The sequence below is a fragment of the Coregonus clupeaformis genome, unplaced genomic scaffold, assembly GCF_020615455.1.
Source record: "Coregonus clupeaformis isolate EN_2021a unplaced genomic scaffold, ASM2061545v1 scaf0731, whole genome shotgun sequence".
NCBI classification, from domain to species: Eukaryota; Metazoa; Chordata; class Actinopteri; order Salmoniformes; family Salmonidae; genus Coregonus; species Coregonus clupeaformis.
This window is the reverse complement of record NW_025534186.1, coordinates 69561-94534: the sequence shown is the minus strand read 5'-3', so window position 1 is coordinate 94534 and position 24974 is coordinate 69561. Positions and strand designations below refer to the sequence as shown.

Genomic DNA, 24974 nt, shown 5'->3' with positions numbered 1-24974 from the left:
TCTCACCTGTCTCTCAATCACTCATTTTCTCAATTCATCTCTTACCTTGTCATGCATTCCATTCCCTCATTTAATCACATTGCTAAAAGACAAGAGCAGCCCTGGCAAGGAACTCTCTCTTTCTCTCACCCTCTCATCTAATCATTCTTTCCTCCCGCTCAGAGGGAGAAGGACCACATCAGGCGGCCGATGAACGCGTTCATGATCTTCAGTAAGCGTCACCGAGCGCTGGTGCACCAGAGGCACCCCAACCAGGACAACCGCACGGTTAGCAAGATCCTGGGCGAGTGGTGGTATGCCCTGGGGCCCAAAGAGAAGCAGAAGTACCATGACCTCGCCTTCCAAGTATACGCAAACACACACACACCAGTTTAGTACAATGGTTTAGTCTGATCTGAGCATTGAAGACTAAGCAGCCAAAAAATTAAGAAATGTATTTTGTTGGCTTATCTTCTCTATCTCTCTCTTTCCCTCTTTCTCAGGTGAAGGAGGCCCACTTTAAGGCCCACCCAGACTGGAAGTGGTGCAACAAAGACAGGAAGAAGTCTAGTTCTGATGGCCGAGGGCTCCCGGGGCCGGGTGGCAAAGACATTAGAGAGAGGAGCATGTCTGAGACCACTGGTGAGTCACACACTGCTGCTCAATACACCCAAATAAGAGAGAACCAGATAACGGAAAGGAAGATAAATGTTCATTGATTGCCAAGGTTTCCTCTGAGCTCTGTCATCACTGCAACATTATGATTTCATCTCTCTCTTCCTCTCGCTATGCACCACTGTCTCAGTCTCACCACTCTCCCCCTTACTTTCTCTCTCTCAGAGCCCCATGGTGTGGAGCTGAAAGGGGTGGGGCCTGGCCTGGTGGGTGTGTCTGAGCGGAACCCAGGGGAGGGGCATGTAGGTCAGCTATCCCGTCCCCGAGCCTTCTCCCAGAGTGCCATGCACAGCCTGGAGAGGAGTGAGAGGGGCAACACACAGGCCCTGGCCGAACTGGCACAGGTAAGGCACTGCTATATAATGTTGTTTTCACCACAGCCGCTTTACTCCAATGATTTCTTAGTTTGGTATGTCAGTTCTGACTCGTCCCTCTTATCCATCACTTTCTTGTCTTTATATCTGTCTCCCTGTCCTCCACCTCTCTTCTTCCCACCTCTCCTGTGTCAGATGTGTGGGGATGGTGGTGGCCAGTTTTCCGGGAGTGCCCAGACCCTGTCCCGGTCTCAGAGGGGGGTCAGTGAGGACATGACCAGTGATGAGGAACGCATGGTCATCTGTGAGGAGGAGGGAGATGACGACGTCATTGGTGAGAAACTAAACTGCTGTGACATAATTTCAGCAACGCAACAGTTATACGCTTATTTTGGAGTAACCCCCTGTAAAGGTCCAAAACATTACACTGCTGGGAAACACAATACTACTGGTAGCTCATTTCCCATAATGACATCATCTTAATTGGACAGTTTGAGCAATAACTCAGAAATTCAATAGATCTTTATTGTCCTCGAAGGGCAATCTGGTCGCCAGAAATTATACACAAACGATTCCCAGACATACATATTACGTGTACAATATACTGTCAGAATAAGTTTTTATTTTTGGGGGGATGGATCAGCTTAATATTGCAGATTTACATTGACATTTTAGTCATTTAGCATACGCTCTTATCCAGAGCCACTTACAGTTAGTGAATAAATTATTATTTTTTATATATACTGGCCCCCCGTGTGAATCGAACCCACAACCCTGGCGTTGCAAACGCCATGCTCTATCAACTGAGCTACATCCCTGCCGGCCATTCCCTCCCCTACCCTGGACGACGCTGGGCCAATTGTGCGCCGCCCATGAGTCTCCCGGTCGCGGCCGGCTGCGACAGAGCCTGGATTCGAACCAGGATCTCTAGTGGCACAGTTAGCACTACGATGCAGTGCCTTAGACCACTGAGCCACTCAGGAGTACATTGATTGTAACTTCTATCAATGTAATTGTCTGCATCACTTCCAATCCCCCATGTTTTTTATATATATACTCCCCTTTATTACTTTTCAACCCCGCCATCCTTTCCCTACTTGGAGTAAATTAGTGAACAACAATGCCCAGGCCTCTACTTCCGGTCTATACTTACTATCTACACCTTATGGACAGAGTTATTTTTACAATAATTCTATTATATATATATATATATACACATACATATTTTTGCTCCTGAACTTCTTCTACTCTCAACCTCTCCGATCATTTTCATGATGTCCATCCGGTTTGCTTCTATATGCCATATCTTTCTAACTGTGCTCTTTCCCAAAAGCTCCCAACATTCAACCTATATACTTATTATGGACACAGTATGCTTACATTATTAGCTATCTTTGTTATTATTTGTTATTAGTCCCATCCTTCAACTCTATTCAATACCTCCCATCTATCTCTTAACACCATCCATATAGGATTTCTATTTGCCATATATATTTCAACCGTACTGTGATGTTTTACAAAAGTTCTGAACCTTTCTATTCTCATTGCTTCTACAGATTGTGAATTAAAAATAAACATTTTTGCTAAAAGTATTATTATATTATTGATTGATTGACTATGACTTTTCAGATCACCCAGTAATGCTATCTGCAAGGTTAGCTCCAGGTAAATATTGCAATCCTTTAGCCATTCCTGTACCTGTGTCCAAAAACAAGCTACAAATGGACAGAACCAAAACAAATGATCTAATGATTCTGTCTCTTCACAGCAAAATCTGCAGAGCTGGGAAGATTGTATCCCCCATATAAATAACATTCTATTGGTAGCAAGAATTTTATATAATAATTTAAATTGAAAGATTCTAATTTTTGAATCCGTGTCGCTTTTGCGTGTCAGTTCATAAACACTATGCCATGGGATCGGTACGTCAAAGATCTCTTCCCAACTATTTTGCAATCTATATGGGACGGCTGTCAATCCTTTGGTCCTTAAGTGAAACTGATATACTTTTTTATTTATCACAGTTTTCCTTAACCAATTATGTTCTTTAATGCAAGGCCGACAGACAAGTTCCTTACTTTCTCCCCCTTCCACTTTCCTCTTCCACTTTTGCGGTAAGGCTGCAATTATCTGGTTGTAATTTTGGGTAGAGCAGACATTTCCATATGTTTTTGTTAGCTGCATGTGTGACATAACTTCACCAGTCCTACCGATGATATCATTTACGAAGATTATACCTTTTTTAAACATTCTGTCAAAAAATAAAGGTTTTTTGTCAATTAGTATATTTGAATTTAACCACTATTTGTTGCATTATTTGCTCCATCGTTTCTGGAGGATTAAATTGAAATTGCAACCAACTTTCAATGGCTTGTTTTAGAAATAGTGATAATTGGGAGATGATTTCCTTTTCAAATAACTGCAAATGAGTTGTTGTAATCTGAATAAAGGGGAAAAGGCCTTTCTTGAACATTGGGTGAGACAATCTTACTAATTTGCTTGAGAACCAGTTCGGATTTAAGTATAACTTTTGTATGACTGAAGCCTTTAGTGATAGGTCTGATGCTTTAATATTTAATCATTTCTGTCCTCCGAATTCATATTCATTATATAAATATGCCCTTTTAATTTTGTCTGGCTTGCCGTTCCAAATAAAATTGAATATTTTTTTCTCATATAATTTAAAAAACTGTTCGCTAGGCGTAGGCAAGACCATAAGCAAATAGGTAAACTGGGATAATACTAAAGAGTTAATCAGGGTGATTTTTCCACAAATTGACAGGTATTTTCCTTTCCATGGTAGTAAGATCTTATCTATTTTTGCTAACATTCTATTAAAATTTATTGAAGTGAGATCATTTATTTCCTTTGGGATATGTATTCTGAGTATATCCACATCACCATCAGACCATTTTATTGGTAAACTACATGGTAATGTAAAAATTGTATTTTTTAGTGATCCAATACGTAATATAGTACATTTGTCATAATTTGGTTGTAATCCAGAGAGGTTAGAAAATGTATCTAGATCCTCTATGAGGCTGTGGAGGGATTCTAGTTGTGGATTTAAAAGAAAACATCAATCATCAGCGTACAATGACACCTTTGTTTTTAAGCCCTGTATTTCTAATCCTCTGATATTATTATTGATCTGATTTTAATAGCTAACATCTCGATGGCCACAATAAATAGATATGCCGATAGTGGACAACCTTGTTTCACTCCTCTTGACAGTTTAAAACTTTCTGAGAAATAGCCATTATTTACTATTTTACACCTAGGGTTACTATACATGATTTTGACCCATTTTATAAGAGATTCTCCAAAATTGAAATGCTCCAGGCATTTATATATAAACCCCAGTCGAACTTTATCAAATGCCTTTTCAAAGTCTGCTATGAATAGCAGGCCTGGTTTCCCATATTTTCCATAGTGTTCTATTGTTTCCAATACTTGCCTTATATTATCTCCAATGTATCTTCCATGTAAAAAACCTGTCTGATTAGAATGAATAATATCCGACAATACATTTTTTTATTCTATGCGCTATACATTTTGCTAGGATTTTTGCATCACAACACTGAAGTGTAAGGGGCCTCCAATTTTGTAAATGGACTGGATCTTTATATTTTCCACTTGTATCCTGTTTCAGTAATAATGAGATCAGACCTTCTTCTTGAGTGTCAGATAATCTACCATTTACATAGGAGTGGTTAAAACATGCTAATAACGGTCCTCTTAGTATATCAAAAAAGGTTTGGTATACCTCGACTGGTATGCCATCCAACCCTGGAGTTTTCCTAGACTTAAAGTCTTTAATTGCATCCAGAAGTTCCTCCTCTGTAATTTCACCTTTTTTTTTTTTTTTTTTTTTTTTGTCATTTAGCAGACGCTCTTATCCAGAGCGACTTACAGTTAGTGCATACATTATTTTTTATACCCCCCGTGGGAATCGAACCCACAACCCTGGCGTTGCAAACGCCATGCTCTACCAACTGAGCTACATCCCTGCCGGCCATTCCCTCCCCTACCCTGGACAACGCTGGGCCAATTGCGCTGGGCCAATTGGTCTCCCGGTCGCGGCCGGCTACGACAGAGCCTGGATTCGAACCACCAGATCTCTAGTGACACAGCTAGCACTGCGATGCAGTGCCTTAGACCACTGCGCCACTCGGGAGACCACTGCTCCACTCACCTTCACATTAGTCTTTCTGTGTGGCTGTCAGAAGAAGTTAGATATGGGTGTTTGTGCACATAAACCATGCCAACCCTCACTCTCCTTTCCCCTACAGAGGACCCGTACCCTGCCAGCTCCATAGACCTGAAGTGTAAGGAGAGAGTGACAGACAGCGACAGTGACAACGCCTCTGGGAACGAGAGCGATCGCAAGGTAACAGTCTCTTCCTTTATCAAGGGTAGATTGAGTTACAGTTGTCTGACTGATCATGTTGTTGATACAGTACCATTATTTAGAGAAGTGGATCATGTTTTAAAGTCCTTCTGCTTTTAACCCTGCTACAGACATTTAGTTGTTGTTTCTCTTTTTCCGTCTCTGCAGCGTGTCTTTGCTCCAGTGATCTGCTCTTCCTCCTCCCACCCCACCCCCCACGGACGCTCCATCTCTCTCTCCTCCTACCCTTCCAAACGCTACGACGAGGGGAGAGGAGGAGGGGGGCTCTCAGACCGCAGGAGGAAGAGAGGAATAGAGGGAGGAGGAGGTGATGGAGGAGGAGGAGGAGTGGCAGCTCTCTCTCTTTCCCTGTCCTCCTCAAGCCACTCTGTCATCTCCAGCCCCGGAGGCCCAGTTCCTTCTGCCCTTGCCCCCCTTGGCCTGTCTCCTCTCCTGGGCTTGGGGGCTGTCAGAGTGGCCTCTACAGTGGTGACCAACGTGGTTCGTCCGGTCGTGAGCACGCCAGTCCCTATCGCTAGTAAACCCCGAGACGGAGCAGCTTCATCCATTCCTCACCCGCCAGACAGGAGGTCCCTCCCATCGCAGCAGGCGCAGCTTCTGATTGGCTCCGGAGCAGGAAGCGGAGGGGGTGGGTACTACTCCTCATCCTCACATAATCCCATAAGTGCAGGGGTGGGGCCAGGGGGGCTAGTGACCAGCTTGGTGTTCCCGGGGCACAGCCAGCCCACCGTCCAGCTCATCAGTCCCTCCCCCCAGCCGTCCTCCCACCACCAGCTGCCCCCCACCGCCCCGGTCTCTGCCCCCACACACAACCACACCAATGGCCCCCTGCCCCTCTCCTTGCTCCAGCCCCAGTTCCTCTCCTCGTCCTCTCTGGCATCCCCCGGGGGCAAAGCCATCACACAGGTCCAATACATCCTGCCCACCCTATCAGCCAGCTCTAACCCCAAGAGCCCCTCCCCTCAGCTGCACAACCTGCCAAACAGTATCTTCAACCTGCCCACAGCTCCGCCCACCCACATGTCCATAGCCAATGGAAAGCAGGCGGGGCCAGGCTCGCTGATGGGATACGCCTCCAGCCCAGCCGTGGGAGTGGTCAGCCCGGGATCCAGAGGTGAGGGGGAAAAGAATGAGAGAGAATCGTACACCAAAACTCTAAGAAATTGATAATAGTGACACTGTTAGCAAAAAAGGCCTAACCTTATCCATCTTATCTTCTCTCTCTTTCTCCCTTCAGTGCAATCCCAGTCCCCAGTCCTACAGGGCAAGATGCTGGTTCCCATGGCAACAGTGAGGACGGCAACTGCCCCCGCCCAGCAGTTCCCCCTTGTGGCTCCACCTCTTCCTGTCCAGAATGGAGCTCAAGCAGGAAGCAAGGTAAGCAGGGTTACCATGGTGATGTCAGCCAGACCAAGACCATTGAGATTTCAGCAGATTTATTCTGTATTCCAGGGTTATCAGAGCTCCAACATTAACATTCTTATTAGTCTTGGTAATTATATAATAATCTAACTAATTACACTTGTAGTTACCCCAGGTGAATGACTAAATACACAGATATCCATCTTCTCACTCTTTCTCCATCTCTCTTTCTCTCTGATAGATCTTCCAGATCGCTCCCATGCCTGTCGTCCAATCCCAGCTCCAGCAAGGTGGGGCAGGGCATCCTGGGAGCCCTTTTCCCATTACCATGGGAATGGCCACAGTGGTGCACCCGGGTTCTGCCCCGTCTCAGACTATGCTGCTGCCGCCCCCACCAACCAGGTAGGAGGACACACACACACACCAACTCCATCTAACAGTGCACTGTTAGCGCTGCTGCTTCCCCACCATAATACATAACACAATGGTTTTGGAAGAAATGCAGCTCTTGTGTTGTGTGTTAGTCATGCTGTTCTGCTGCTGGTGGCCCAGGCTGCCTCTGCAATGCCTGCTGCCTGCCGCCCCCTCACTGCCTCTCAGCTACACCACACAGACACACTCATCTACTGTTTCCTCTACTGTTCACAGTCACCCACTGACCCCCACTGCACCATTTCTGTCGCTCTGTTTCTCTTTCTCTCTTCCTCTGTTTCCTCTCGCCTCCTTTCATTCTGGTTCATATGTTCTATTTTCCATTTTTTTTCTTTCTCTCTCCTTCACTGCCCGTTTCATCTATCATCTTCTTTCTCTCCCACTCATACACACTCTCTCTTTCCCTCTTCACCTTAATTTCCCTCTCCTCCCTCTCTCTCTTTCCTCTCACACTCTCTACCTCCCTCGGTCTCTCTCTCGCGCTCTCTCTCTCTACCTCTCCCCTCTCACAGGATCACCTATGTCCAGTCCACGCCAGGAGTCCCCTCCCCTCTGCCTCTGGTCTCCACGACAACAGGCTCCCCCTCCCCCCAGCAGGCCCAGCCCACCTCTGGATCTGCATATGTTCCGTCGCCCCTAGCAACGCTGGGCTTTACAGCCATAGCCCCCACTGGACAGACCCTAGTCCAACCCATCATCACAGGTCAGTAGAGCCCTGCTACCCGACCCGAGCCCGACGGGCCCCAACATTATACATCAGGTTAGGGCCGGGTAGGGCCTGTTTTTTTCATCAATAACTAGCGTATGGGCAGGGCTCAGGTATCGCTAAATTGATCACTAACATTTTGAAGCTGAACCATTTGCTCGTGCTCTGTTGCGAAGTACAGTCATATCTGACTAAGATCATAACATGGTGTCAGAAATGCTTCAACCTCTTCCAATATAAAACAGGAGGGGATTATTTAACAGAAAATAAGAATGTTCCTTGAGTTTTGTTTTAGTTTAGAGTCTCTCATGTCTCGTCATTGAGCAGAGCAGCCCAAGCAGAGCTGTTGCTATGGATACTCATAGACCCAGAGCCGCCATGAGCAGAGCACATGCAGAGTGAGCAGCACTCACGGAGCGAGTAACCGACAGAGAGGAGTAGCTGATGGATTTACTAACAGAGGAAGTTATTTCGGGTTTCGGGCAGAGCCGGGCTTTACATTTGGCCTGGGTAGGGTAGGGCCTGAACGTCACAGGCATGGGTTTGGCTCAGGGTTCAAATGCATGCCCGTGCAGGGCTCTACATGTCAGTGCATCCACTTGAAGTACATCTAGAATAAGATGGCTCCGTACTGGATAGCTGCTGTTTTGCAAGCTCCGACCCAATTTTGCTTGCTTACTTTATCATGTTCTTCTTATTTTTATATCTCGTGTGTTTTTGTTCTACCTTGTTATTTTTAGTATTACATTGTTATTGATCACTGCAGTGTTAGACCTTGCAAGTAAGGCATTTCACTGTACTTGTGCATGTGACATTGAAACTTGAAAATATATTGCACTTTTGAAGTTCCCTGTGAACTGCAACAGTAGCAACAAGAAAACTCCTCTCAGTTTTGAGAACAGGAACAAAACCTTTAGCTTAGAGGAAACTGGCCATTGAAGGGTGTTAACTCCTCCTCTGCCGCTTCTCTTTCTCTATCTCTCTCTTTCTCTTTCTCTACAGGTCAGCCTCCCCTTCTGGCCCCAGTCCAGTCCCCTACCTGCCCCTCCCTCCCCTCTGTCCCAGCCCCAGCCTCTGCTTCAGGGGGACAGATAGTCACCGCCATCTACCCCTCTACCAGTGTCACCATGGCAACCGGGGTGGTCTCCATGGCAACCATACCCCCCAGCATGGTGTACACCGTCTCCAGCCCCTCCAGTCTGTCCTCCCACATCCTGTCCAAACACACATTTACCCCCACCACACACACACACACACACACCCAGCCCCAGTCGGACAGACAAACAGACAGGCACACGGGGGAGAGACCCACGGACAGAACGTCTCACTCTCAGTCAGAGAAAGCAGCAGACAGACAAGCGGAGACGCAGGCTGAGCTACAGGCATACGGACAGACGGACAGGCCAACCCTCACACAGGCGGACAGACAGACGGAGAGGCAAGCCCAGGCCTTCAATAAGAGCAGCAGCTTAGTGGCGCCCCCAAGTGGCTATTCATTGTCACTGCGGCCCTGCAGCCCCCCTCTGCCCTCTCGCACTTCCAGTAAGTCTTGTTTCTCGAACAAAGCTCTAATGCTTAACAAATGCAAGTATATGAGGTAACGTTAATGTTATTTTTTCTTCTTTCAGCAGGCAGTGCACCAGGCACCCCCAAACTCCCCCAGCTCCCGGCGAGGACCCCTCAGAAAATCAAAGCCACAGTGGCCAACATCCCGGTGGGCAGCTACGAGGGAGGAGGCCGAGGAAAGGAGAGGGAGAAGGACCGAGAGAGGGAAAGGGAGAAAGAAAGAGAGAGCTCTGGGGCCAACAGTCGTTTTCCCTTTGAGCTGGAGCGTCCTAGGGAGTCGGGGTCCCCCTCCCAACACACACACCCTGCTGAGGAGTCCCCCTCCTCTGACAGACCCCCTGAGGGACACGGCCCTGTGGACAACACTGAGACACGCAGCAGAGAGGCCAGCAACAAGGAGGTGAGAGAGAGATGGAGAGATTTATCTGATGATGGATTGTTTTTGGTTTTTCTTCTCAATAATCAGAGAAAGCAAATGAGATCACATTCATAGAAAATAACATACATTTCTGACTTTTACACCCTTTCTCCCAAAACTAAACCCTCCCAGCATACTGTGTTATTCAACTTGTTCTCCTCTCTGCTCCATACAGTCAGGGTGGAAGGACTCCGTCCCCTCCTCAACCCTGCCCCCTCCCTTGGGTACAGACCCTGCCCTGCCACCTCCCCAGAGCGACAAAGACGCCCCTCCTCCCAAAAAGGTGAAGGCCCGCCCCCCGCCACTCAAAAGGACCTTTGACTCTGTGGACAAGTGAGTTACCCTGAGTATAGACACGCCATCTATCAATTTATAAAATATGTTTGTTAGTGAGTATCCCAGAGTATAGTCACACCATTTATCCATTTATAAAATATGTTTGTTAGTGAGTATCCCTGAGTATAGTCGCACCATTTATCCATTTATAAAATATGTTTGTTAGTGAGTATCCCTGAGTATAGTCACACCATTTATCCATTTATAAAATATGTTTGTTAGTGAGTATCCCTGAGTATAGTCACACCATTTATCAATTTATAAAATATGTTTGTTAGTGAGTATCCCAGAGTATAGTCACACCATTTATCAATTTATAAAATATGTTTGTTAGTGAGTATCCCAGAGTATAGTCACACCATTTATCAATTTATAAAATATGTTTGTTAGTGAGTATCCCTGAGTATAGTCACACCATTTATCAATTTATAAAATATGTTTGTTAGTGAGTATCCCTGAGTATAGTCACACCATTTATCAATTTATAAAATATGTTTGTTAGTGAGTATCCCTGAGTATAGTCACACCATTTATCAATTTATTAAATATGTTTTTTAGTGAGTATCCCTGAGTATAGTCACACCATTTATCAATTTATAAAATATGTTTGTTAGTGAGTATCCCTGAGTATAGTTGCACCATTTATCAATTTATAAAATATGTTTTTTAGTGAGTATCCCTGAGTATAGTCACACCATTTATCAATTTATAAAATATGTTTGTTAGTGAGTATCCCTGAGTCATCTTGACACAATCCACTTCAAAGGGTTCAGGTACCTTAGTCATATGTGTTTCTCTCCTCTCTCTCTGTCTCCATCCCCCTCTTTCTCCCAGGGTGTTGTCAGAGGTGTATTTTGAGGAGCGTTTTGCTCAACTGCCAGAGTTTAGGCCAGAGGAGGTGCTGCCCTCCCCCACCCTGCAGAGCCTGGCCACCTCCCCCCGCGCAATACTGGGCAGCTACCGCCGCAAGAGGAAGAACTCCACAGGTAGGAGAGAAAGAGCGGGAGGAAGAGGAGGTAGAGAGGACTGAAGGAGAGGGAGACAACTCAAATCTCAATTTTGTCTTTCTGTTGCAAAACATTTTGCTACAGTGTGCCCCACTGAAGTAGAAGCATCTGCTAATCGTCTATAACTCTCTCTCATCCCCTCTTCTGTCCAGACCTGGACTCGTCCACAGAGGACCCTGTGTCTCCTAAGAGGAAGAGCAGACGGCGCTCCAGCTGCAGCTCAGAGCCCAGCACACCCAAGAGCGCCGCCAAGTGTGAGGGAGACATCTTCACCTTCGACCGACCAGGTAGGAACACACAGACACGCTCACAAACCTTTTTCACACCCTTGTTGTAAGTTAAATTATATTCATGTATAATTAACTGCTAAAACTGCTCTCCCAAATCCTAACATATATGTTCCATGTTTACACAAATGTTTTATATAAAAGACTAACCAGAGTGTGTGTCTGTCAGCCCCCCCGTCTGTGTGTCCCCCTCCAGGGACAGGGACAGGTGCTGACGGAGAGGACATCCTGGGGGAGCTGGAGTTTGACAAGGTGCCCTACTCCTCTCTGAGACGCACCCTGGACCAGAGACGGGCCCTCGTCATGCAGCTCTTCCAGGAGCACGGCTTCTTCCCCTCAGGTCAGCACACACACACAAGCTTGCATATAGATTCTTACATACAGTGCATTCGGAAAGTATTCAGACCCCTTGACGTTTTCCACATTTTGTTACATTACAGCCTTATTCTAAAATTGATTAAATTGTTGTCAATCTACACACAATACTCCATAATGACAAAGCAAAAAACATTTTTTAATCCATTTTAGCAAATGTATTAAAAATAAAAAACTGAAATATTACGTATTCAGACTCAGTACTTTGTTGAAGCACCTTTGACAGCAATTACAGCCTTGAGTCTTCTTGGGTATGATGCTACAAGCTTGGCACACCTGTATTTGGGGAGTTTCTCCCATTATTCTCTGCAGATCCTCTCAAGTTCTGTCAGGTTGGATGGGGAGCATCGCTGCACAGCTATTTTCAGGTCTCTCCAGAGATTTTAGATCGGGTTCAAGTCCGGGCTCTGGCTGGGCCACTCAAGGACATTCAGAGACTTGTCCCGAAGCCACTCTTGCGTTGCCTTGGCTGTGTGCTTAGGGTCGTTGTCCTGTTGGAAGGTGAACCTTCGCCCCAGTCTGAGGTCCTGAGCGCTCTGGAGCAGGTTTTCATCAATGATCTCTCTGTACTTTGCTCCGTTCATCTTTCCCTCAATCCTGACTAGTCTCCCAGTCCCTGCCGCTGAAAAACATCCCCACAGCATGATGCTGCAACCACCATGCTTCACCGTAGGGATGGTGCCAGGTTTCCTACAGACGTGACACTTGGCATTCAGGCCAAAGAGTTCAATCTTGGTTTCATCAGACCAGATAATCTTGTTTCTCATGGTCTGAGAGTCCTTTAGGTGCCTTTTGGCAAATGCCAAGCGGGCTGTCATGTGCCTTTTACTGAGGAGTGGCTTCCGTCTGGCCACTCTGCCATAAAGGCCTGATTGGTGGAGTGCTGCAGAGATGGTTGTCCTTCTGGAAGGTTCTCCCATCTCCACAGTGGAACTCTGGAGCTCTGTCAGAGTGACCATCGGGTTCTTGGTCACCTCCCTGACCAAGGCACTTCTCCCCCGATTGCTCAGTTTGGCCGGGCGGCCAGCTCTAGGAAGAGTCTTGGTGGTTCCAAACTTCTTCCATTTAAGAATGATGAAGGCCGCTGTGTTCTTGGGCACCTTCAATGCTGCAGAAATGTTTTGGTACCCTTCCCCAGATCTGTGCCTCGACACAATCCTGTCTCGGAGCTCTACGGACAATTCCTTCGACCTCATGGCTTGGTTTTTGCTCTGACATGCACTGTCAACTGTGGGACCTTATATAGACAGGTGTGTGCCTTTCCAAATCATGTCCAATCAATTGAATTTACCACAGGTGGACTCCAATAAAGTTGTAGAAATATCTCAAGGATGATCAATGGAAACAGGATGCACCAGAGCTCAATTTAGAGTCTCATAGCAAAGGGTCTGAATAATTATGTAAATCAAGTATTTCTGTTTTTTATATTTAATACATTTGCAAACATTTCTAAAAACCTGTTTTCACTTTGTCATTATGGGGTATTGTGTGTAGATTGCTGAGGGAAAACAATTATTTAAACCATTTTAGAATAAGGCTGAAATGTAACAAAATTTGGAAAAAGGGTAGGGGTCTGAATACTTTCCGAATGCACTGTATGTGCGCGCACACTGACATTCATGCCCTCTCTCATACGTACATAGGCCCTACACTCACTCTCACTCTCATTTACTGAGTGTACACATGCGCGCACACATCTCAAAAGCCCTCCCCACCTAGCAAAATGAGTTTTTTCTACATTCTTAGTCAATCAACAATAATCAACACTTCCTGTCTCTTCCTCCTCCTGTCCGCCCTCAAGCCCAGGCCACGGCAGCCTTCCAGGCACGCTACTCAGACATCTTCCCCACCAAGGTGTGTCTGCAGCTGAAGATCAGGGAGGTCCGCCAGAAGATCATGCAGACCGCCGCCCCCTCTGAGACCAGCGACGCCTCCTCGCTCCCCGGACCCTCTGGCGCCCAATCAGGGGAGGGGACAGGAGGAGGAGGGGCAGAGCCATTGGGAGAGGAGGCGGATCGAGAGAGGGAGGGTAGTCCAGAGGAGCCGAGGGATTCGCAGGAGTCTTCTAGATGAGGGATGCTGACAGGCTGGATTGACCAATCAGCGATGGACCAGTTTCCCAAATCCCTGCCTCCTTCTCTTCCTTCAGTTTTGTTGATGCTACACCCCTCCGTCTCTACGCGGATCTGGACCTGTCTCTCTTTCTCCAGAGTGCCACGTCAGAAAGAGCAAGTGGAAGAGACAAAGAAAGAGGATGTGTGTTTGTAAAATGTGTCAGAGGTGGAAATGTTTAAAACTTAAAAGGGGATTTTTTAAAAAGTGTAATTCCCCCTCTCCAAATTTAAAATACCAGTGACACACACACACACACACACTGATGAACTTCAAACTCCAATACCCACACTTGAATTAGCAATCTGTTAGTAATATTAATATTATCCTTGTAAGCTTCCATTGATGCCAGTGGACTATAGACCAATAACAACTCTCCACCTGTTACCCATTGCCTTGGAGCAGGGCCCATCTTTCAGACTGAATAACATATCACATAGTGGGACTGTTTTAAAGGTCATTTATCTCAGTCTAACAGGACTGTCGTTGTTGTTTTTAAAATAAAGGCTTGGGAAGCAAGATCAGTTAATTGGCTGCTGAAGAGGGTCTGGCTCTTAAGTCTCCCATTGGCTCATTTGTTTCTGCTGGACATTAGGGGGCTGGGCCCCCACTGGCTTGAGATGATGCCATTGGATGGAGAGCCCGCGCAACCCTGGTGAGGGATCAGAAGGATCCTTGTTTTATTGGTTGATTTTTCTCTACTTTGATCCATAAAAGCAGACCTTCAGGACAGGTCTGTGAGGGGGACTGGAGAGTTTAGGACCTCGCCCTCTCTTCCCATGATTGGCTACAGAAGATGCCAGTAAGGTGGGGACCAAGCGTTCCTGCTAGTCTGATTCGCTCGCCATGAGGGAAGGAGGCGGGGAGAAAGAGTCAATGGGCACATCATGGCTCTACGTTGGACTGAAGTGTCGCTTCAACCATGTTTTATGTATTTGTAGACTTTAGTTGAGAACCCAGAGGACATCAGGCTGACTAGGCCTATCTTGTTTTTTGTTTTTTTAAGAAAACAAACGTGTCTTTTTTAAAAATCTAACTCATGTAACTTTCCAGTTGATTATGTTATTATTGTGTTATTACTGTTACTAATATTACTCCTCTCATTGTTATAGTGGGCCTTATCCTTACTATGGGCTGGTATCAATGCCATTAGATGAGCTCTCTCAACCTGTTTTCTTATTTGAGGGCAAATAGGATGGGACGTGTGAGAGAAATGGTCCTCACCTGTGCCTCTTCCCTTTCAACACCCTCACCTCGCCCCAGCAAGGACCTGGGGTGACAATCTTTTTATTCATTTCAACTAGGGAAAACAAAGAAAAGAGGGTTGACATTTGTATACAAGAGTAATAAGAAGTATGTTTTTGGACAACCCTGTATACCACTCTCTCACTCCCCTGCTAGTAAGTTTGATTCTATAGCCTCGCCACTTGTATTCCTCCTTCCTCCAGCTCTTTTCCTTCCCTTCTCACTCCCTTACTGTTCTCTCCAGACCAATTTTTTTTGGGTGGGAGGAGAGAAGCCCGGAGGGGGCAGGGCAGTACAAAGAGTGGTAGGGTATAATATTGGTCGTCTTTGTGCAAGACTTGGTTGTGTTGTACATATTATTTACTGTAGAGTCAGGAGACTCACTATAATATTGATAAGGAACAATGTGTAACAGACATGTTTTAATTGACTTTTAAAAGACGCCATTACACAAGATGAAACTCCAAAAATTGACAAATGAATAATAAATATGAATATTAACGTTTGTGTTTACTCCTTGTTTTACTGAGATACAGTATGCAAGATATACATTTATGAATAATTTAAGTTTGTATCTGTATCTTTCAGTATACAAATGGATGTTCAAGTTAACATATTTTCACTAGTTTGTCATGTACACACAGCTGAACCATAGTTATTGATTAGTTATTGTCCAACTATACTGAACAAAAATATAAATGCAACGTGTAAAGTGTTGGTCCCATGCTTCATGAGCTGAAATGAAAGATCCCAGAAATTTTCCATACGCACAAAAAGCTTATTTCTAAAATGTTGTGCACAAATTTAGTTACATCCCTGTTAGTGAGCATTTCTCCTTTGCCAAAATAATCCATCCACCTGACAGGTATGGTATATAAAGAATCAAGAAGCTGATTAAACAGTAAGATCATTACACAGGTGCACCTTCTGCTGGGGACAGCAAAAGGCCACTCTAAAATGTGCAGTTTTGTCACACAACACAATGCCACATATGTCTCAAGTTTTGAGGGAGTGTGCAATTGGCATGCTGACTGCACGAATGTCCATCAGAGCTGTTGCCAGAGAATTGAATGTTCATTTCTCTACCATAAGCCATTTCTCTACCATTTCTCTACCAATGTTGTTTTAGATAATTTGGCAGTACATCCAACCTGCCTCACAACCGCAGACCACGTGTAACCACGCCAGCCCAGGACCTCCACATCTGGCTTTTTCACCTGCGGGATCGTCTGAGACCAGCCACCCAGATAGCTGATGAAACTGGGAAGTATTTCGGTCTGTAATAAAGCTATTTTGTGGGGAGAAACACAATCTAATTGGCTGGGGATGGCTCCCCAGTGGGTGGGCCTACAGTGGCTTGCGAAAGTATTCACCCCCCTTGGCATTTTTCCTATTTTGTTGCTTTAGAACATGGAATTAAAATATATTTTTTGGGGATTTGTATCATTTGATTTACACAACATGCCTACCACTTTGAAGATGCAAAATCTTTTTTTGTGAAACAAACAAGAAATAAGGCAAAAAAACAGAACTTGAGCGTGCATAACTATTCACTCCCCCCAAAGTCAATACTTTGTAGAGCCACATTTTGCAGAAATTACAGCTACAAGTCTCTTGGGGTATGTCTCTATAAGCTTGGCACATCTAGCCACTGGGATTTTTGCCCATTCTTCAAGGCAAAACTGCTCCAGCTCCTTCAAACTGGATGGGTTCCGCTGGTGTACAGCAATCTTTAAGTCATACCACAGATTCTCAATTGGATTGAGGTCTGGGCTTTGACTAGGCCATTCCAAGACATTTAAATGTTTCCCCTTAAACCACTTGAGTGTTGCTTTAGCAGTATGCTTAGGGTCATTGTCCTGCTGGAAGGTGAACCTCCGTCCCAGTCTCAAATCTCTGGAAGACTGAAACAGGTTTCCCTCAAGAATTTCCCTGTATTTAGCGCCATCCATCATTCCTTCAATTCTGACCAGTTTCCCAGTCCCTGCCGATGAAAAACATCCCCACAGCATGATGCTGCCACCACCATGCTTCACTGTGGGGATGGTGTTCTCTGGGTGATGAGAGGTGTTGGGTTTGCGGCAGACATAGCGTTTTCCTTGATGGCCAAAAAGCTCAATTTTAGTCTCATCTGACCAGAGTACCTTCTTCCATATGTTTGGGGAGTCTCCCTCATGCTTTTTGGCGAACACCAAACATATTTGCTTATTTTTTTCTTTAAGCAATGGCTTTATTCTGGCCACTCTTCTGTAAAGCCCAGCTCTGTGGAGTGTACGGCTTAAAGTGGTCCTATGGACAGATACTCCAATCTCCGCTGTGGAGCTTTGCAGCTCCTTCAGGGTTATCTTTGGTCTCTTTGTTGCCTCTCTGATTAATGCCCTCCTTGCCTGGTCCGTGAGTTTTGGTGGGCGGCCCTCTCTTGGCAGGTTTGTTGTGGTGCCATATTCTTTCAATTTTTTTACAATAGATTTAATGGTGCTCCGTGGGATGTTCAAAGTTTCTGATATATTTTTTAACCCAACCCTGATCTGTACTTCTCCACAACTTTGTCCCTGACCTGTTTGGAGAGCTCCTTGGTCTTCATGGTGCCGCTTGCTTGGTGGTGCCCCTTGCTTAGTGGTGTTGCAGACTCTGGGGTCTTTCAGAACAGGTGTATATATACTGAGATCATGTGACACTTAAATAAAGTCCACCTATGTGCAATCTAACTAATTATGTGACTTCTGAAGGTAATTGGTTGCACCAGATCTTATTTAGGGACTTCATAGCAAAGGGGGTGAATACATATGCACGCACCACTTCTATATCGTGGAGCTCCGCCCCATAGGCGCAGTGGTCTAAGGCACTGCATCGCAGTGCTAACTGTGCCACTAGATCCTGGTTCGAATCCAGGCTCTGTCGCAGCCGGCCGCGACCGGGAGACTCATGGGCGGCGCACAATTGGCCCAGCGTCGTCCAGGGTAGGGGAGGGAATGGCCGGCAGGGATGTAGCTCAGTTGATAGAGCATGGCGTTTGCAACGCCAGGTTTGTGGGTTCGATTCCCACGGGGGGCCAGTATAAAAAAAATATGTATTCACTAACTGTAAGTCGCTCTGGATAAGAGCGTCTGCTAAATGACTAAAATGTAAATGTAATGGTTTACCCTCTGCCCTACGGCAGCAGCAGCCTGAGACAAAATTATGCACACACCTACAGCCAATAGGAGTACAGGTGTCCCTATAAGAGGGGATGCCTCCCCTCAATCAGCCTCCCTTTTTCTTCAGCGACTGGATGACTAGACTGAAGAGCCAAGAAGAGACGAAGCACGAAGACTCAGGACGAAAAAGCCGTTGATATTCCAGTCATCAACGTCGTCTAAATGAGCACACCGGGAGATTTTCCACCCCCAAAAGCTCTTTTCAGAGCTCAGTGCAGATGCACTTCCATGGCGGCCGTTGACCACCACGACCTATGTTTCGTGTGTTTGGGATCCCAGCATGCCAAGGAAGGCGTCTGCAGTCCCCCGAATTGCGCCTCCTGCGCCCTCCTTTCTTTAAAGGAGAGGAAGCAGCGTTGGGCGTTTTCAGGGAGGACATCCCCCTTGAGGATGTGCTGTCGATACTAGCCTCTGCTTCAGAGGCGTCGTCCGACGGCGCAGACTCGGGGAAGATAGGGACTTTGAGGAAGGATCTGGCATTCCAATGGAACAGTCGGACCCCGTCCCTCATACTTTCAAGCCCCCCTTTCCTTTGGAGAGCGAGAGGGCTTGTAGTCCCTATAGCGAAGGGGATACGAGCTCTGAGAGATCAGAAGCTCTCTCTTTCGCTGCAGCCTCTCTGAGATCGGACTTTCCGGGTCTCATTGAGAGAGCTGCTCAACGGCTGGTAATAAGGCTGCCCCCCTCTTCCCTCCGCACCGGAGGTTGATATGATGGAGGGCGGTCCTTATTCCAGGCCAAGGAAGGCGGCAGAGCCAGTGGCTCCTGCCATGCCTTCTTTGGCTAGGTACGTTGAGGGCTCGTGGGAGGCACCTTTAGCGGCGCGTTCGCCTGTAAAAGCGTATCTCCCATTCACGAGAGTGGAAGGAAGGTTTCAGGGTCAGGGAATCCCCAGGTTAGAGAGTGCCATGGCGGCGTATCTCGTACCGGGTTCGAGCCCTTGGCCCTCTTCCAAGAAGGCCACGTTGCCATCCCAGAAGGACCGACTCACAGCACAGCTGTTAGAGAAGTATTTTGGGTGGGGAGCCCAAGCTGTAGCAGCAGCTAACAACATTGCCCTCTTGGCGGCCTCTCTGTCCCGTTTAACCACGGGTAAGACAGAGATGGCACCGGAGGAGGTGGAGGAGGCGTCCAGAATTTCTGGCGCCATACTCCACCTGACACAGGCGTCCGCAGTCTGCGCGGGGAGATCCATGGCCACTTCGGTGGTCGGGGAACGACACCTCTGGTTGTCATTGACATCCATGAAAGAGGCAGACAGGACGTCTCTCTTGAACGCCCCCCTCTCTGACGACGGCCTCTTTGGGGTCGCAGTCAAAGAGGCGACGGAGCGTTTCTCTAAGTTAGAGGAGGAGAAGAAGCAGTTGGCCAAGCACCTGCCGTTGGCAGGACGACTCGGCCCCCCTCCTCCCCAAAGGCCATCTACCTCCGCCCCTCTAAGTAGACCGGGTCTACGACGAGGCGGCGTATCGGCGTCATCCGGCGGCCACGAGCAGCAAGGGAACGGGCCCGGCCCTCCCAGCAGCTACGGTAGCCCCACTACAGCCGGCGAGGGAGGTGACGAGGACGCCCGACCTGGCCCTCCAAGGGAGGCAAGAGGAGGCGTACGTGACGGGACGCGGGGGAGAGGATGGAGGACGCATCGATGGTGTCGAACGTGCCCACTGTTCCCCCCACCCTTCGGTTGAAGGGATGGGTGTTGATGTTAATGCCTTTGTTGATGTGTTTAATAAAGAGTTGGCTCCACCTGACTTTGTCAAAAAGAGCCTCTTTTCCATAATACGTCCGAGAGCGTTCAAATCTCACCCTCTCTTCCTTACCACTCTAAGAGCCGTTCAGCCCACCGAGGGTGCGTTGCTGAACAGGCACTAAGAGTAGGTATCCAGAAGACCTCAATCAGGTCGTCACATCACACTTCACGTATAAGAAGTGCTTTACATAGAAGGCAGCAGTCCCGGTCAGATTCTGACATGAGGACGCAGCCGCTATTTGGGGATGGCGCACTAGCACAGACTAAGGTCTCCACTAGTACGAGCCAGACCCATGCTGCGTTCACGGAGGGCCCGATACCGCGGTCACCAAGGTGCCCAGAGTATCGGCGCCCCCAGGCATTGTAACACAGCAGCTATCTGGGGACGGCGCATTATCGCAGACCAAGGTCTCGGTTAATGCGATTCAGACCCATGCTACGTTCACGGAGGGCAGGATTACTAGCGTTATGGGTATAACCAAAGTATCAGCTCCCCTGACAGAACGAGCCAGTACTCACCACACTGAGCGTGAATCAACCCACCAGGGGTGAAGTGTTGAACACACACAGAAGGTGAAAGTCAAGAAGGTATCAAGGCGCCACCTTGTTTTACCTCATAGAGACCTCATACTACAGACTTCTAGGAGTACTGTAGTGAAGGACTCTGATAGCGAATTGCAGTCACCTAAGATGACGCAATCGCTTGCTGGGGATGGTGCCCTGCCGCAGGCTGTGGCCTCGGTCAGCGCAATTCAGACCCGCGATGCGTTCAAGGAGGGCAGGAATACGACGGTTACGGGTTTAACCGACGTCCCTACTCCTCTTTCTTTCTCAGAATGCATCGATAGTTCCTCTCCCTTTCATGGGAGGCCCACCTTGGGCTGTTCCACCACTTCAATGTTGGGGAACAGTGGCGGTAAGGGCCATAGAGGAATACAGGTCCTTCCTACTGGATGCACCACAGCTTCGCGCCCAGCCGCTTTCTCTGCATTGCTGGCAGTGGCGAAGAAGCTGCACCCTCTCACGCTGGCTAGAACAGACGTTGCAGAAGGGTTATGCCCTCCAATTCCACCGGACCCCACCCCCGTTCAGGGGAGTGGTGGAGACGGTGATGAAAACGCCAGACAAAGTGGCCGCTCTGATGACAGAGATTACGGAACTTTTGGCGAAGGAGGCGGTGACAGTAGTTCCCCGGGAGCAAAGGAACAAAGGGCTATATTCGCCTTATTTCCTAGTGCCGAAAAAGACGGGGGGAGTGAGGCCGATTTTGGATTTACGCATTCTCAACGAGCATAACCAAACGGCCCTTCCGAATGCTAACGACAAAACGTCTGCTGGAATGTGTCCAGAGAGGGGACTTTTGTATGAGCATAGACCTAAAGGACGCGTACTTTCATGTGCCGGTTCAGCCGCGTCACAGGAAGTTTCCTGCGGTTCGCCTTTCAAGGGGTGGCGTACGAATACACGAGGATGCCATTTGGGTACGCCCTGGCACCTCGCACATTTTCCAAGTGTGTGGAGGCGGCATTGGAACCGTTGCGTCGTCAGGGAATACGGCTACTAGCCTACCTGGACGACCAACTGGTTCTCGCCCGTCAGCAGAGCTGGCGATCACTCACACAACACAGACAGTGATGCATCTCACAAGTCTGGGGTTTGCTGTGAATTGGAAAAAGAGCGCGCCTGGCCCACTCATCAGATTGTCTACCTGGGGATACAGCTAGACACTGTGAGGATGAGGGCCCGAATCTCGGACCCCCGAAGGGTAGCCTTGTTGCTAGCCCTAAGGAAGTGTCGTCCGAATCACACGGTGACGGCGCTGTCGATCATGTCACTTTTGGGTCTCATGTCGTCAGCCCACTCTGTGGTTCCGCTGGGACTCCTGCATATGCGCAGGATGCAGCGATGGTTCGCCCAACTAAGACTAGACCCATTGCGTCAACGTCATCGGTTGGTGGTGGTTCCCCTCTCGCTCAGTGCAGACCTAAACTATTGGAGAAACTTCGCGTTCTCACGCACGGAGTCCCGATAGGAAAGGTGTCCTCTCACATCCCAGTATTCACGGATGCGTCCCCTGACGGGATGGGGAGGGACATGTCAGACACAAGCGATAGGAGGTGTGTGGCCTCAATCAGGTCGTCACATCAACCTCCTGGAGTTGGAAACGGTTCGACTGGTTCTGACCCACTTCGCGTCTACCCTTCGGGGTCGCGATGTGCTGGTCTGGTCAGACAACCGGACCACAGTAGCCCACATAAATCGCCAGGGAGGAGTCAGGTCTCCTGCTCTCCATCGGGCGGCAGAGGAATTGTGGCTGTGGGCTCACGAGCACCTTCGCTCATTGAGAGCAGCACACATTCCGGGCTACTTGAACGTAGGAGCAGACCTCATGTCAAGAGGGGGTCCTCGAGACGACGAGTGGTGTCTGCATCCAGACATTGTTCTCCAGATTTGGGAACAATTTGGGAGAGCCGAGGTGGACCTATTCGCGCCACGCGTGAACGCGCAATGTCCTCTGTGGTTCTCTCTGAGGGAACAGGACGAACCGCCACTGGGAAGGGACGCCTTTGCGCACCAACCGTGGCCGAGAGTTCTCCTGTATGCATTCCCTCCGCTGTCCTGCATTCTCCCACTGCTAGCCAGGGTGAGGTCAGGGGGCTGTCAGTGATACTGATAGCGCCCGATCGCCCGGGGCTCCTTGGTTTGCGGAGATGAGTCAGATGTTGATTGCGCCACCTTGGCCAATTCCACATCGACGGGACGCGTTGTCTCAGGCGGCTGGCACGATAGGGAAATTGCCCATAATCGGCCAACCACTGAAGGCCTGGCTGCTGAGAGGGACAGGCTAGAGCGCCGTGGGTTATCTGATGCAGTGATCAGGACCATACAGGGTTCACGTGCCAGTTCCACTTCTAAGATGTATGCCAGTAGATGGAACGTGTTTTCACGATGGTGTGTCACACAAGGTGTAGACCCCATGAGCTGTCAGGTGGAGAGTATTCTCTCTTTTCTACAGCTCATGTTTGATAAGCAAAAATCGCCTGCCACGATTAGAATGTTTGCAGAAGCGATTTCAGCTTGTCATGAGGGTTTTGGCAGAGACAATGTCTTTAGCCACCCTCTAGTGAAACGCTTCCTATTAGGAACGCGGCGACTTAGGCCAACACCTAGAGTCACGCTTCCTCAGTGGGATTTGGCTTTGGTACTCGAAGCGCTATGTAAGTCGCCGTTCGAGCCATTGAATCAAATACCCCTCAAGATGCTGTCTATAAAGACAGCACTGTTGCTCGCTTTGACTACAGCTAAGCGGGTCAGTGATTTGTGTGCTCTTTCGACCAGACCTGACTGCTTGGCCATCAATGGTGACCTGAGCAGAGCAGTGTTACGTCCTAACCCGGCATTTGTGCCGAAGGTTATTAAGAGTTCATATAGGTCACAGACCGTGGAGCTGTGGGCTTTTTCTCCTCCTCCTCATAGAGAGAGGAGTGAGGAAAAGCTCCATCGCCTGTGCCCGGTACGTGCTTTGGCGTGTTACGTCGAGCGCACAGCAGCGATTAGGTCATCGCCTCAGTTGTTTGTGTGTCACGTGCGGCTGCACTAGGTAGACCACTTTCAAAACAGAGGTTGTCTCATTGGCTTTGTGAAGGCATTGAGACAGCTTATGAGGCAGCGGGGCGGCAATTGCCTCAGGGTATCAGAGCTCACTCCACTCGTGGAGTAGCGGCTTCTACTGCCCTTTTCAGAGGAACAGGAGTAGAGGATATCTGTAGAGCAGCATCCTGGTCGACGCCGTCTCCATTTATCCGTTTCTATCTCTTAGATATGTCTTCTAATTCTCTGGCTCGATCTGTACTCAGCGTGGCTGAAGGGAGATCTTGAGCAAGAAAGAGAGGAGAAGCAGGACTGTGGACACAGGTTTCCATCAGGTCCGCTTTGGTTAGGAAGACGTGTTTTTTGACAGATGTGTTTTCTAACTCTTTGGCTCGGTCTGTACTCAGCATAGCTGAAGGGAGATCTTGAGCTAGGAAGAGAGGGAAAAGCAGGACTATGGACAGGGTTTCCATCAGGTCCGCTTTGGATAGGAAAACATATTTTGTGGCATGAATCCTGACTGACAGGGTCAGTACAGTAGAGGCATGCGTTGATTAACAGAATGTGAGGTCATCTATCTGCTTGTTCAGTTAGTATGACTCATGTTTTTGTTCCTGCCCACTAATCTCTGGGATTCCATTGAGTGAGTGAGGCGGTCTACCGCGTTTACAATGTAGAGTGACACTTGGTGTCATTCCATTAGTGGTCGGTAGTGTTTTCACAGGATATTGAGGCACATCTATCTGCTAGTACAGATTAGTATGGCTTCTATTCTGGTGATCTGCCCACTAGTCATTGGCATTGCCATTGGACTAGGTGGGGCGGGTCTTTAACCGATGACACAGTATATTGTGACGCCCGTAGGGGTTTTTAGTTGCAGTACTGCGGGACTCGGTTGCAGCCATTGCTAGGCCTGACTTTCTCGTTTCGATGGGAAGTGTTAGGCTCGGCAGGGAGTACATTTTGGAGCGCTACGCTCCACCTTAAACCATTAGGAGCAGAGCTCCCCTATGGGGCGGAGCTCCACGATATAGAACGATTAGTTACCGGAGTGTAACTCCAGTTCTATGAGTGGAGCGGAGCCCCATAGGACTTAAGGCCCTGCCGACCCTCTCTAGTCTCGCTGAAGAAAAATATCTTGGGAGGCTGATTGAGGGGAAGCATCCCCTCTTATAGGGACACCTGTACTCCTATTGGCTGTAGGTGTGTGC

General features: G+C 47.9%; 1 protein-coding gene across 1 annotated transcript in view; it reads left to right on the top strand.

Moving 5' to 3' along the window:
* The window catches only part of LOC121585375 (protein capicua homolog), a 52346-nt gene extending 36620 nt beyond the window's left edge, over nt 1-15726 (top strand). The window contains 16 exon segments of the mRNA XM_045216516.1: nt 163-345; nt 483-621; nt 820-998; nt 1164-1302; nt 5261-5358; nt 5527-6493; nt 6617-6756; nt 6983-7143; nt 7686-7876; nt 8882-9421; nt 9508-9845; nt 10039-10196; nt 11034-11185; nt 11359-11493; nt 11663-11833; nt 13670-15726. Coding sequence (XP_045072451.1) covers nt 163-345; nt 483-621; nt 820-998; nt 1164-1302; nt 5261-5358; nt 5527-6493; nt 6617-6756; nt 6983-7143; nt 7686-7876; nt 8882-9421; nt 9508-9845; nt 10039-10196; nt 11034-11185; nt 11359-11493; nt 11663-11833; nt 13670-13941 — 3963 coding nt within the window. The 3' untranslated portion in view covers nt 13942-15726.
* The last annotated feature ends 9248 nt before the right edge of the window (nt 15727-24974 follow it).